The sequence below is a fragment of the Diorhabda carinulata genome, chromosome 7 (assembly GCF_026250575.1).
Source record: "Diorhabda carinulata isolate Delta chromosome 7, icDioCari1.1, whole genome shotgun sequence".
In the NCBI taxonomy this organism is placed as follows: domain Eukaryota; kingdom Metazoa; phylum Arthropoda; class Insecta; order Coleoptera; family Chrysomelidae; genus Diorhabda; species Diorhabda carinulata.
In genome coordinates, this window is record NC_079466.1 from 21,166,904 (window position 1) to 21,181,881 (window position 14,978).

General features: G+C 33.3%; 3 protein-coding genes across 3 annotated transcripts; 1 reads left to right on the forward strand and 2 right to left on the reverse strand.

The window, feature by feature from the left end:
- Positions 1-3,448: 3,448 nt before the first annotated feature.
- Positions 3,449-8,775, reverse strand: LOC130896120 (nicotinate phosphoribosyltransferase). Its single transcript, XM_057803917.1, has one exon. It carries the CDS (start codon positions 8,529-8,531, stop codon positions 6,900-6,902), a length of 1,632 nt encoding a protein of 543 aa, XP_057659900.1. The 5' UTR covers positions 8,532-8,775; the 3' UTR covers positions 3,449-6,899.
- Positions 8,765-11,121, forward strand: LOC130896119 (RNA polymerase II-associated factor 1 homolog). Its single transcript, XM_057803916.1, has 5 exons — positions 8,765-9,221; positions 9,277-9,369; positions 9,425-9,997; positions 10,063-10,439; positions 10,502-11,121. The coding sequence occupies exons 1-5, from the start codon at positions 9,142-9,144 to the stop codon at positions 11,050-11,052; spliced, it is 1,674 nt and encodes a 557-aa protein (XP_057659899.1). The 5' UTR covers positions 8,765-9,141; the 3' UTR covers positions 11,053-11,121.
- A 1,849-nt stretch (positions 11,122-12,970) lies between these two features.
- Positions 12,971-14,478, reverse strand: LOC130896121 (3-hydroxyisobutyryl-CoA hydrolase, mitochondrial). The gene is made up of 2 exons (XM_057803919.1): positions 13,781-14,478; positions 12,971-13,689 (listed from the first exon to the last, which is right to left on the reverse strand). Exons 1-2 carry the CDS (start codon positions 14,280-14,282, stop codon positions 13,073-13,075), a joined length of 1,119 nt encoding a protein of 372 aa, XP_057659902.1. The 5' UTR covers positions 14,283-14,478; the 3' UTR covers positions 12,971-13,072.
- Between the last annotated feature and the right edge of the window lie 500 nt (positions 14,479-14,978).

Sequence of the window (14,978 nt, forward strand, 5' to 3'; positions counted from 1 at the left end):
ATTCCAATCCTTTTTTTGAATATTTTGAAAATCTGCTTCATATTCAATATCTCTATGAATATTTAAAAGGGCGTTCTTCTCCCATGGATTGCTCGAAGACAATTTTTCAACCACCGTGAAGTTGAAGAGCTAGGATACGAAATAAAATGTTAATTGATGGTTACATATCTTAAACTCAATTTTTATCCAAAAAAGGTGGTAGATTTGTTTCGGGACGGTATTAATATTGCATAATAATCACAAATGGATAAAATTAGAACATAGGAAGGTTCATTTTTTTGTATGGTATCCCCTTTACGTGCCTTATGCCGCCCTACTTTATTGTATAAGGACCCTTCAGCCCTATGACGCCATGGGCGACTACTTGGTTGTCTTTAATGCTTTCCTAAAAGCAATACAGTTTGGGGGGGTTAAGACTCCCGTGACCCCACCCCTTGATACACATCCTCAGTATCAGTGGCCATACGAGACCGACCGGTATGTGGAGCTGTACTACACTCGCTCGTTCCAATAAAACCCTTCTTCTTTAAGGTAAACCTCTTTGAGGTTTTCATTCTGAATCCACTCAATCATTCCACAAAATGATTTTTCTTCGCTCGATTTACATTTTCTCTGTTTATTCGTCGTGATATCTTAAGCTATTGTTTCACGTCCTTAATATTGTTTTTTCGTATCCAGCTACGGCGTCTCAGTCATCTTCTTTCGTTATCATAATCCCTACAATACTGTCAGGAGTGAATTTTCCGACATTTTTTGCAATATTTCGCGTTGTCTGTAGCTTGTCCACAAGCTCCCCAATTTTCCTTATTCAGGAGTAGTAAGAAGAGCGGGGACTCAGAGAGAGTTGTTCAACTTGTTCAAGGTGCGAAAGGTTGGATATTTGGGTCACGTTCTTAGAGGAGAAAGATAGACAATACCCCAATTGATCATACAAGGAAAGATCGAAGGAAATAGAGAGGTAGACCGAAAACAAATGTCATGGCTTCGCAATATAAAACACTGGACTGGGTCAAGCCGCTATAAATAGATGTCTAACCAAAAGTGTGCGTTCACATTGGCAACGCTCAAGCGATGAACGATGCCGCTCCAGCGGCGTTAAGAAATCTTTCTAGCTATAGACTTTAAATGAATGTGTTTAGATTGTGTTGTTTAGACCACCACTCAACGTCGTACCGCTCGAGCTTCGATCTTGTTCGTTTTTTGAGCGGCATCGGCTTTGTGGTGCGCTCATGTTTATATTTTTATTCAGTTTGGAGTCGAAGTGCGACCAATCTATACGTTCTAGTTTTAATAAAATGACGTCGTATTGTATTTACTCTAAACGTATCATAAACATACAAATAAAAATGCGTAACTCTTACCTAAGTGTAAAATACAACCTTTCTGGCGGAGAAATAAGCTTTTTAAAATTAGTTGTTTTCTTTTGAAGTCGATGCTTGATTTTTCCCTGAATATAAACAAATGTTTCCACTGACATTCTTAAAAACTGAAAAAAGTATTAAGTTCATGAACGCCTTGTATTTTTTGCTTTTCTTTAATATTAGCCTTCGCAGTCGTGTACTTTCTATAAGTAATAATCGTTTGGATACCAAATTCATTACGTCCTTTTGGTTCGAAAGTTAGAAAATAACTAAAACGACGCTTAACCAGTTTGAACAGGACAACGCGCGCGATGACATCGCTCGAAGCTTGAGCGTCGCCAATGTGAGCGCACACTAAGATAATCGTCAACGCACTGTAGGTGCGAGGCAGTAGAAGAAGAATAGTTCACTTCCTCGACTCTTCCTTTGTTCGTTATTCGATGATTTCACACGATAGCAGATCTACTGATATCGTTCCAGAATGACTAATACTGCTGGTTCCGATACGAAAAAATATGCACTACATTCTGTAATAGCAGCCTTGCGTTGCAATCTGACTATTCTTTTGCGGTGTACGTTCTTCGCCGTACAAAAGTAAAATGATAATTACATAGATTATTTAAATAATAATCTGAATTAATACATTTTATATTACTTATCTAAAAATATAGTCTCGATACTTGAATAATCCACCTACTTTCTTATACTTATATTCAAAAAATTCACTCCGAAACTACAAAAGCTGCCAGACAACACAGCCATGATGCAAAATGGTTGCATACTTGTGACCATTGACGTTTCGTTCGCGCGAAATTTGAATACAATTTTAAAAATTAGCTTAACCCACCTGGGCAAGTCTCCTGGTTTTCTCTTACGTTTTAGAAGCGATAAAACTTATCTGGAAATAGTGGTTAGCGATCTAGATCACTTGAGTTTAAAGATAAAAGACACAAAAGCTCTAAAAGTCATTTTTCTACTACTGAGTACTATGTATGGCTCCAGTTCATAGTTACATTGTGGGCGGCAAAGGGGCCGTTGAGCACATAGGCTACCAGACCTCTGATGTCATGAGGCAAGCTGCGAGGTTTGACCAAGTGTTTAACCGCGCTCGTGTGAGTGCAGGGAACTCACGGATGAGGTGGTATGTGGTTTCTTCCTCCTCCATGCACCAACGGCACTACAGATCGTCCGTGATGTCCATGGTGTGGAGATGGTGTAACATCGTAAAGAACTTTTTGATTCAAATGAGATGGGTAGGTTAACCAGAAGTCCGTCAGCCATATTTCTTTTCAAGAGACAGCTACTTGAATAGGTCTAACTTGGTTATCGAAACACAAGTCACATAGTGTAATTGTGAATGTTGGGGTAGTGGTTCCAGAGTTCGAAAGATGTTGAAGGGCAATTTTGTTAAGAATTGAAAGGGAAAATAAAAGCAATTTGATAAAATAAAATTCGTTTATTGCATTTAAAAACTATTAGGACATGATAAACTTTATTTCGTACTTTACTAAAACTGGGTAACATAATATTCTCAAATATGAAAATTTTCCTGTACAAATTTATATAAACAAGTGGAATCAACTATATATTTAGGGCAATGCATTAGACTTTCAACTATATAGTTGGATTCTCATGTATTTTGTAAATACCTTTACTACTAGTAATTAATTTGGAAAATTAACAAGAGACGAAAGTTGAATTTTCGGGAAATATGACGCGCAGACCGAGATTTCAACTTTCGGCCCGTGTAGTGTATACGATTTTTTCCATACCTCGGTCGAAGGTACGTTCTTTTTTGAAGAGACGAAAGTTGAACATTTAGGAACGAACGTACGTACTCTAAACGAGGTATGAAGAAAGTAAACTTTTATGGCTGCTGGTAAATTATGTTCCTATATGAACGGATATATTTTCAATTGTTATTTTTAAAAAGTATACGTATAATTACTACTTGAGCAATCACTACTTTGTAGTATGCTTCTGGCCAGGAAAAAGAAAATGACAAAACTTCTATTGAGATTAACATCAATCTTAGTTAATTTTTCAAATATCAATTCCTTTGCATTCTTATTTTTTTTTTTTATAAACTAGCAAGCAAAGAATTGAGGTTTCATGTTCTTTGAAATTTTACGTTTTCAGATAGTATATATTCGCCAATTGTACATCATTGCATGTGCTTTTATAAGCTGAATGTGATACTCTATACTAAAGCTTTTTTTGGACTTAATGAGTATTCCCTCCTCTTGCATTGATGACTGCTTGAAGTCGTCGCGTCGTACTTTGAATTAAGTTGCGAATCACATTCTGGTCGATGTTATCCCATTCCTGCAACAGCAATTTTCTCAGCTCCTGGGCAGTTCTTGGTGTGTGTCTGCGGATCAATCGTCCCAGACAGGTTCTATGGGATTCATGTCTGAGCTGCGGGCTATCCAGTCAAACCACCTAATTTCTACATCATCCAGATACCCCCTGACAATTCTGGCTGTATGTGGTCTCAAATTATCTTGCATAAAAACGCTATGTTCCCCCATAGTCACCATGAAAGGCATAACATGGTCTTCTAGCACCTACGTAATGTACCTGTGAGAGGTACCAACTTTGTACGATCTTGTGCAGTGATTCCCGCCCAAACTATATCTGACCCACCGCCAAATGGAAGACGATAGTCAATGCAAACTTCAGCATTCTAATTAATTTATAATTATCCTTAATTTACTGCATAAACCAAAAAATTACCAACAAGAAAGTTCAGTTTAATGTTAATTTTGGCTGCATAAACCGAGCTTTACTCTCGTTTATAGAGCAGGCTTTCCAATTAACATTGTTTACCAGAGAGGTTAGGAATAGATGGTATCAATTGGTGTTAATATCGATTTCTCGACATTCGATCATAGACTTAATATCAAAGATACAGAGAGCAAGGTAAGGGAGTTTGTTCAAGTGTTGATAGATGAGAAATAATTACTTTGCATTATTTCACGATACTTCAATTACTTTAGGATTAAAGCATAATCTTTTATATGCAATTTTACAAGTGAACTTTTAACCTAAAACGTCTGTTTAAACTACAGTTATATTCACTTTTGCACGTTTTATAGATGGACCGACATACTTCGGTACTTTACCGATATTATATTGAGTAGTTTTGTTAAAATGACTATTTGCACTTGACGACGATGAAGAAGAATAATCAACACTATCAATTTACTTGATGCTAATGCAGTATTAGCAGGTAAATAGAATTTTAGTTAGCAGCTGCCTTAATTCGGTTACGAAGATGTTGATCAAAAGTATCACCTCATCGTCTGAGAAGTTGAATCTTTTTTGTTGATACACCTTCCATAAAAAAGTCAAAACCAATAAAGCAATTTCAAGGAGGTTCAACTGTGACTTGCAAAATAGCGCAACTTTGTTTATTATTGACTTAAACTAAAGTTTTATTCATAGTTTAAACATTAGTTTAATTCCCAGTGGTAAAATTGCGCCTAAACTATCAGAAACCAGATAAACTATTATTTCCCAACATACTTATTCTTATAATTATCATAATTAAATATACATCTTTAGTATTACAAGCTTTTTGGACCTAGAACAATCTAAATTACAGTTTTTTGAGCTGAATGTATTAGAAATTGGATACAAAACTTGCGTGTTTATTTTCTCAAAGTCAAAATTATATCTACTATCATTAAATTTGAATGCTTTATGGAATGTACAATATAAAAATTTTATTTTTATCAAGTCATGACAATATGAAAATACGGAGATACGGCTCAATAAGGGGATAATAAACTATTAAGGAGGTGGGTAAGTCCAGTTCTTGGAAGCTGATTTCAGCGCAAAACAGGAGGAACTTAATTTTTTAGATAAGACCGCAATATGTAACTCCCATTTCAAGGAATTTAATAAAAAAAGTCTGCAATGCATTTTTATATGATAAAATTTTAGTTTTAGAAACATTGTGATACAGAAGATTAGAATCGTACAATGATTTAAGGGTGATTAGGTCACTAGATATGGTCTGCAAAAAGACTTATTTCATCACTGATGTCTAGATAAGCGAAGTCGTTTATAAACAGAGAAGCAAAATAGGGCCTAGTACTGAACCTTGAGGCACTCCACATTCTATTGGCTTGCAAGAAGACATCGTTGTATAAATCCTTACAAGCTGAAAGCGACTTACTTGAAAATTTGTGGATATTTTAAAGTCATTGCTCTTTTGCTTGGGCTACAGCTTGGTTACACAAAAAATATTGTTTCATTTCATTTGAGACAGCAGAGACAGAAAAAGTCACTATGCAAAGATGGGCTAAGCGTGGATCACTTTTTCCAGGGCAAGTAAATGTTAAAAATGATCCTTTAGTGAACTCTGACGACATTCTTTTACCATTGTTTCATATAAAGCTCGGCCTGATGAAAAATTTTGTCAAAGCTATGTCTGAAGATGGCAGTAAATTTGAATAGAGAATATTCATTGAACTACAAGTATGGGAAATAATGAAGGATACAAACTTTGAAGCAAAATCGCCTGGAAATGTAGTTCAAAGTTTCCAAGGAAATCGTGAAGCGGAAAATTACAAAGACTTTTAATCGATGAGCTTATAATTTCTTACAAAGCATTGGGATGTAATATGTCTTGAAAAATACATATCCTGCACGTCAATCTGGATTTCTTTCCCGAGAAAAGCGCTATCAAGGAAAAAAGTCCAGGAATGCCAGCAGATTACTGTTGGAGACTTAAATCTGACCTACCAGAGGCCAAACATTCATGAAAATCATAGCTATGTATTGTAAATTAAGGAATATTTTTTCTAAGTTGTTTTTGTACTTTTTATAAAAATATATGTCTCAATGTCACAAAGAAACCAATTTTTTTCCACTCATATATTATTATTTGGTGTCCATAGTCCAGTGACAATCAAAATTTGGTATGAGTTTACGTGCGACAAAAAAATCTTGTTGAGCAGTGTAATACACGTTCTACACTATATATAATGTGAAGTACTGGACTTAAACATTTAAGATACTATTCAACTATACAATTCACTGGAAATTTCTTTGGTGCTTTTACCTCAATTCTTTTGTTATATAATAGATATAAATATGTCTCATATCAATAAATTAAGTAAATATTATATAAATCTACATTTTTCAGTAGATTATGAAATCACAAGTAATTATTTAATAATTCATGTTCAAAATATTTAACAAAATTACAACGTAATAATTGAGGATATAAAATATTTTGACAACAATAAAGATAAATTGTTATTCAACTACTTATCACTGGGTAAGTTTAAGTTTTAAACGGTTCACCGAATTTCTAATTGCAGTCCTCAGCAATAAACCAAGCTCAATACCTATATTTAACAAAATGAGGCTCAAATTTTTGAGGTACTCTACCACAACTTTTCGTTTAGGTATTAATTTGTTCCTGTGTCAAAGTCAATGAACAATTTGTACTTAAAGTGTTAAATTTTGTACTCCTTCATACCATACAATAGTAACAAATTGGAATGAAAAAGTAAATCAACCATATCAAGATAACTCTCCTATAGGAGCATTATCCAACCACAACTTATGTAAAAAATGATATAAACTATCACTCACTGAAACTTTGTAAGGCGTCGGGTTTAAGCTTCTCTTAATATCAGGTCTTAAAATCTTCAAAGATCTATTCACATTTTCTTTGATTTCTTGAAGAGTTGGTAGAGGTCTTAATATTTTACCATTTACCCATTGCAATACCAACAAAGTTTCAACTTTTGAAGGTATAACGTACGCCCTTTTTGATTCCTCAAAGGGATGCCTACATAAAACTTTTTGTTCCATTGTTGGGGGACTTTCTTCTGCTGTTTGTAAAAGATCAATAAGGGAGAAAGTATTTCCATAAAGTCTGTATACATTCTTCTTTCCAGGAATGGTTACTTTAGCTACATCATGACTAAGTTTAATCCTTGGTTCCCCATTTAGTTCAACCAATTTGTACACACATCCCAATGCAGGTTGTTTTTGACAAGTAACCAGGTGAGTTCCAATACCCAAAGAGTCTATGCAATGGCCCTGTTCATTCAAACTTATTATAGTTTCTTCATTTATATCATTTGATGCCAAGATATTTAATTTACTAAAATATGGCAGATTATATTCTGATGATATTTTTTTAAAATATTCTCTTGCAACACCTGATAGGTAAGCTAAATCTCCACTATCAAGTCTTACACCTATAGCTTCGTAACCAAAATCATGTAAAGCTAATGCAACAGCACAGAAATTTATTAAGCCACTTCTTTTAACATCATAAGTATCTACTAGTGCCATAAAACCATTAGGCATTGCCAAAGCAAATGATACAAAAGCAGCTAGTTCACCATCATTAACTTCTGATAAAAGTACATGGAATATTTTAGCTACAGATGTCCTCCAAGTTAGAACACTCTCTAAAAAGTTCTTAGCACTTCCCCCATTTTTTGGAACTAATAATGTAGTATTCAAATTATCCAAACAATTGAATGAAGTTATATAAGAATGTGCATGTGTACCTTTTACTGGAATATTAAATAACTTTCCAGCTAAGACGTTACTAGTTCCATCAAAACCACCAATATACGCATATTTAGAGGCTGATAAACCACCATCAGGTCCTTGTGCTCTTCTTAGACCAAATTCATATAATTGCAGTTTTCCTGCTGCTAATCTATAGCGGGCTGCATTTGTAGCCATCAAACTCGCATAATTAACTAAATTTAACAAAGTAGTCTCCAATAGTTGGGCTATAACAAGAGGTCCTTCTATTCTTATCAAAGGCACTCTAGGAAAAACAACTGTTCCTTCTTTAACAGAATAAAATTGTATTTCATCTGCTGTAATTGTTCGTAAATAATCATAAAATTCATCTTCTACTGAACTTGGTAGAACTTGTTTAATATATTCGATATCACTATCGGAATACCGAAATTTTTCAAGAAATTTCAAACATTCTTCGAGTCCCGCAAATATTGTGAATTCTCCTTGGAATGGATTTTTTCTGAAATATAAGTCAAACACTGCTTGATCATTTATTTTTCCAGTTTTCCAGTAAGCATATGCCATTGTTATTTGGTATAAATCAGTTAACAAAGGTTGGACAATACTATTTTGTCCAATTTTTTTATTGTTTGTATCCGTCATTTTGCAAGAAACTTGAATATAGATAAAACAACACTTATTATTAACACCAACTGATTAAGTAATAATTATTTTCGTAGTTAGTTGATAACATTTAAACACTTTTTGAGATAATTACTCTCGTATACAATCTGCATAACCAAGTTAACATTTTTGAACTCTGGCATTTTATATTTGATCACAATATTGCCATCTCACTTTAATTTATTATCTGCGCATATGTAACTGCGAATTTTATATTCCAAACTTCGATAACTCCCAATACACTTGTAAGATTGGTTGTATAATATCTACACATGAATACTCCATTTCAAAGTAATCGAGCTTTAGAAGTTTGATATTGAAAACATAATTTTAATTTATTTATTCACTAACATGATTGGTGATTTCAAAATGTTTTTGACACATCAAATCCTGAATAAATATTTCAAGTGTAAGTACTTGTTTATTTGACATTTGTCGGACAAAGTCTTTAATTTGGTAGAACTGATTGATTGACGTTTTTGTGTTGTGGATTTCAATGTAATTTTATTAGTTTACATATTTAAGATTAGTAATTCTGAAGAATCTTGTTTTTTAATATACTTTCATCTGCAATGTATATTTTATAAAAATGCCACCAACGATCCAGCAAAATAATCAGAACGCTACCAACGGCGTTGAAAAAAGGCCAGTAAAAACTGTCGAGAAAAGGTAATGTTATACAAATTTCTTCGACATTTACATTAACAATTTGTTCAATATTTAGGTCCGATTTAATATGCAAAGTCAAATATTGTAACACTCTGCCAGATATTCCATTTGATCTTAAATTTATTGCTTATCCGTTTGAATCGATAAGGTAAGTTTTATAAGTTGTACTAACAATTAGGTATAATTGTTTCAAACACCTTTAGGTTTATTCAGTACAATCCCACATCTTTAGAACGTAATTATAAGTACGAGGTATTGACAGAACATGACTTAGGGGTCAGCATAGATCTCATAAACAAAGATATATATGCTATAGAACCTGGAGCTACGTTAGATCCTGCAGATGAAAAACTTTTAGAAGAAGACATATTAACTCCTCAAGACTCCAAACGGTCTCGACATCATGCTAAATCAGTATCTTGGCTACGAAGAACTGAATATATATCAACAGAACAAACTAGATTTCAACCTCAAACTATGGACAAAGTTGAAGCCAAAGTCGGTTATAGTATTAAAAAATCTCTCAACAATGAAACATTATACATGGACAGAGATTCTCAAATCAAAGCAATTGAAAAAACTTTTGATGATTCAAAAGTTCCAATTGAGAAACATTATAGTAAACCTAATGTTGTGCCAGTAGATATTTTACCTGTTCACCCAGATTTTAGCCTTTGGAAGTATCCCTGTGCCCAAGTTATTTTTGATTCAGATCCTGCTCCCGTTGGTAAACAAGTACCAGCTCAAATAGAGGAAATGTCCCAAGCAATGATAAGGTATTTACTCCACACTTCAATAGATTATTTTCTCTATTAACTACTTTAATTCTTCTATTTTCTAGAGGTGTGATGGATGAAAGTGGAGAACAATTTGTTGCTTACTTCTTACCAACAGAAGAGACCCTTCAGAAACGTAGAGAAGATTTTGCTAATCAAATCCCATACCAAGACGATGAAGAGTATGAATATAAGATGGCAAGGGAATACAATTGGAATGTTAAGAGCAAAGCTAGTAAAGGTTATGAAGAAAACTACTTCTTTGTAGTGCGCCAAGATGGTATTTATTATAATGAATTAGAAACTAGAGTCAGATTAAGTAAAAGAAGACAAAAAACTGGCGCTCCTCCAAGTAATACCAGACTTATTGTTAAACATAGACCTATGGATGCCAATGAATATCGAATGCAAAGATACAGAGAGAAACAGCTTGAACCTCCAGGTAAACTTACATCATTTTGTAAGTATGACAATATTAGTATATATTCATTTTATATTTTAAAGGTGAAGAAGATGAAGAGATGGAAGTTGATGAAACGCAAGAAGAAGAAGATGTACCTCAAGAAGATCAAGGCAACGAGAGTCAAGCTGAATCTGATCAGGAAAAGGAAAAGGCTCAAAGTGAGGACGAAACACAAGAGAAAAGAACTTCCAGAGCATCATCTCGATCTTCTAAACGTTCAAGATCTGTATCTAGATCGAGATCTAGATCTGAATCATCTGCAAAGAGTAGATCCAGGTCAAATTCATCAACAAGAAGCCGATCAAGATCCCCATCTAAATCCAAATCAGTTGCTAGGAGCAGATCAAGATCACCTTCTAGATCAAGGTCTAGGTCAAAGTCCAGATCTCGATCTAAATCCAAATCGCAATCTAGATCAAGGTCTAGGTCAAAGTCAAAATCTCGATCAAGATCTGCTTCAAAATCTAGATCAAGGTCGCGCTCAAAATCTGCATCTAAAAGTCCGTCACGTAGTAGATCAGCTTCCAGATCTAGATCTAGGTCAAAATCTGGATCAGGTTCAGATTCAGTATCAGGATCAGAAAGTGAATGAAATTATGTTTGTTATAGATTTCTTTTATCTTTAATAATTAGTTGATTAAAACTCCAAGGTTCTTTGCAACATTTTTATTAGTGATACAGAAAAAAAATTCTCAGAAATTGATATTTCATTTCAAAACTTGATACTTTTGTTATAGTTTAGGCTAAAGTTAATAGACTAGATGTGTGGCAATTGATTTATAAGCTGTTTGAAAGATCCTTTGTCGCTGTCAGACTTCTGACTGGTCTAGTCAGATACACTCTATTACCATAACAATAGACGATACGCTTCAAAAAAGTCTTTCAGAATCACTGAGATACAGACCTCAACAACTACTCTAGTAGATAGTTGAAGAATTATAGGAGTTAGAGAAATACCAAAAACCTATGAAGGTTAAGATTGATGTTGAGAAGGATAAAAGGATGGAACCTGAATGTCTGCTTGAAAAATTGCAGTTTATTTTTCAATTACTCATTAATGACTATGATAGTAGTGATTATAAACTTCTGTTAGGGTATGCATTATAAACAGACTTAATATTAACTAACAACTGCTGTGCTTAAACGTTGATTCGAGACATTTGAATTAAATATTAAGCATATAAATTAACAAATGGTATGTTTATTTTAGTAACATAAATTTTCATTTTTCAACAAGGTAATTTTCATTCAGTCACTGTCATCTGTGATAATAGTAAATATATGTGGATGCATTTCGTCAATTACCCTCTCCTGTTAATATTTTTTTTATTTTGTCCATACAAGCAACAAAATCGGGTCATTCCTCAGGAATTCACTTAATATTATTGTGGCTCTGTATAAGATTATCAAAAGCCCTAAAAGTTGCCTAAAATACTCCAGTTTATTAGATATATAATTGTTTATAATTTACTTCTTTGGTCTGTTATTTTACGGTTATTATCGTTCTAATGATATTGAAAAGATTGGCATCGGCAATACTATTTTAATTTTTTCCAAGTAATGTGTGTGTGTGTGTGTAATCCAAGTAACGGATTACACAAGGAGAGCTGATGGATATGTTGACTCCAATAGCCTACCAACTAAACCGTGTTCTTCTGTATCTCTATCCAACCAGGAACTATAGTGATATTACTTCTGTCTGTGTATGTTGTTTCGTTTTTTAGGTTACATTGATACCATCATACCAGGCAGTCGTCTACATTCTTTTGTCTAAGAATTCATTCTGTGTAGGTACAACCAGTTACCACTATTCTACCTTGTGCAGATTCACCTGGAGGTTATTATCGACAGACTTCTCTACTTCCTCTCTCAAACCCCACTAGTTGTTACACATGAAGAACGTGTGTTCGACATCATCTGAGCCGTGTTCACAATATATGCACTTAGGTGTTTGTACTTTCTTCATTTGTCAGACAATGGTTTTAGAACTGTCTTTGGCAATCTTATCAGTTTCGTTTCAAGCTTTTCCCCTTTTGTTCCAGTTTTATTTTTTAGCTCGCTAGTATTTATTTGGATTTTGTCAATTATTTTCTTGGTTTTGTCATTGGCATCTTTCTCAACTCCTTTTCAAGTCTTTCCCCTTTTGTTTTACCAGCCTTTCATTGTTTCTTGTTCACTTTTTCTTTGATTGATTCTTGTTTTATTTCTAATATTTTCATTCTTTATTTTGTCCTACTATCGTTTATGTTATAGTTGGTATTTTTGTGTTAATTTTAATTGCCACATTGATATCTATATTTATGTTCCTAATACTGTTTTATTTAGTGAATAGTGAATCTTTGGCATTTTATAACCACTGTTAGCTATATGTGCAGTCATTTTCCCATCTCTTGTCAATACTTCCTATATTCATTCATTGTTAGTGTTTCTAAAGTTTTGTCCTTGTCCTTTGCCCCTTTTTATTTTTTCATTACTGGAAAATAGGTAGTTAATCATCTAAATGCTATACAAAAATTAGAGGGAAGTATATTAATCAATTGATTTTAGAATCACATTTATATAAAAATATACATTTATTAAAAAATAACAAAATTACTCCTATTATTTGAAAACTACATCTTAATTTTCAATTTTGGTAAATTTGAAAAGTACTTGTCGACAGCTGCTTCAGAAACGTCTTCTAATTTTTTAGGACTCCAATTAGGACATTGGTCTTTGTCAATTAATAGTGCTCTAACACCTTCATAGAAATCTTTATTCTTCAAGAAGGACATACACATGTTATATTCCATTTGCAAGCACTCGCTTAAATTATAATGTTGACCCAAATCTATTTGCTTAAATGTTACTTTTAAACTAGTCGGAGACATTTTCCTCAACAAAGAAAGTGTGTCTTGAGCCCATTTACTATCATCTTTCTCTAATTTGGTTACAATACCCTCAACAGTGCTGGCTGCAAAGTAATCATTTATTTTATTTATGTTACTTTCTAATGAAAATGGGGGCAGATTCGTTTTACAAAATTTCAATAAAACGTTTTGTATATCAGTATCACTTGCACAATCATCAAGTAGTGCTTGTTCTAAATCTTTGAGATCTTTACTTTCACAGAAATGTGTTCCAATTCCAGCTTTAACAACATCAGAACCTCTTAATCTCTGACCAGTTAGACCTAAATACAAACCAAGTTTCCCTGCCAATCTTGGTAAAAAGTATGAGCCTCCCACATCTGCAAATGTTTAGTAATGTATCTAGTATGAAAATAATGAATATCGAAAAGAAAAATATTGCATTTAGATTTGAATTACTTGAATACTTACCTGGAAAAAAGCCTATTTGTGTTTCAGGCATGGCAAAAAGTGTTCTTTCTGTCACTATTCTATAACGACCATGTACAGACAATCCTACACCACCACCCATCACTATACCATCTATAAATGCAATATACGGAATTTTGTATGCGCCAATGAGATTATTGGTTGCATATTCCTTTTTGAAAAACTCTTCACCTAACGATTTTTCACCTTTTAATCCTGCTTCTGCTACGGCTCTAACATCTCCTCCAGCACAAAACGCCTTCTCTCCCGATCCTTTAACTAAAACTAAACACTTTTTGTTTTCCCATTCTTTTAATGCTGCTTGAACTTTTTCTATCATCGATAGGTTAAGTGCATTAAGGGCTTTTGGTCTGTTCAGTGTAATTACGCCCTTATTTTGTACATCTTCTAAAATTACATCATTTACTTGTACAGACATATTTCTGTTGAAAGAAACAAATAAGTTTTTGTTCTTAAATAACAACGGAATGTATTGTCTGATCATATCTAAAAGGTAAGTGAAATTATCATTTGAATAAAAAACTGATACAATTATATTTTGAATAGTCGCATAAATTATGGAGCCTTCGATTATTATAGATTACGTATAAATGATAATTATATTTTATGACAAGGATAAAGGTCAAAAAGATAATACAAATTTATTGCAACACCACTAAAGTGCAAATTGTCAATGAGCCATTTACATTGGTAATTTATCTATGAATGTTCGAAACTATCATCAGGAAACTCAGAGAAGTTAGCTCTTTTTTTGTATACAAAAGTTTATATTAATTTCTTAAGACTATTTTTTTGTTGTTTAAAATTTATATACTTCATATAAGAAAACAAATTAGATTGTTAGTCCTTATGGAAATTCATGATATACAATGAGTAATTATTGTGTGACAATTTATGTTGGCTATATTGAATTTACCAAACATGACAGTGAATAGGATAAAACCATAGATATGCTCTGTCTATTTTTAGTTCAATAATGGCATTGTCAGAATTATAATCAGTTCTTTTATGATTATAGAATGATTTTGTCTACTATTTCCATACTTACTTCTTAGTAACAATAAAGTACCGATAAAAGCCAAAAAATAAGATGAAAGCTGTTAGCTAATAGTATAGAGCATAAAAGACCATCCCAGCAAATTTGAAATGACACCTTAATTGACATATGACAGCTTCTTCC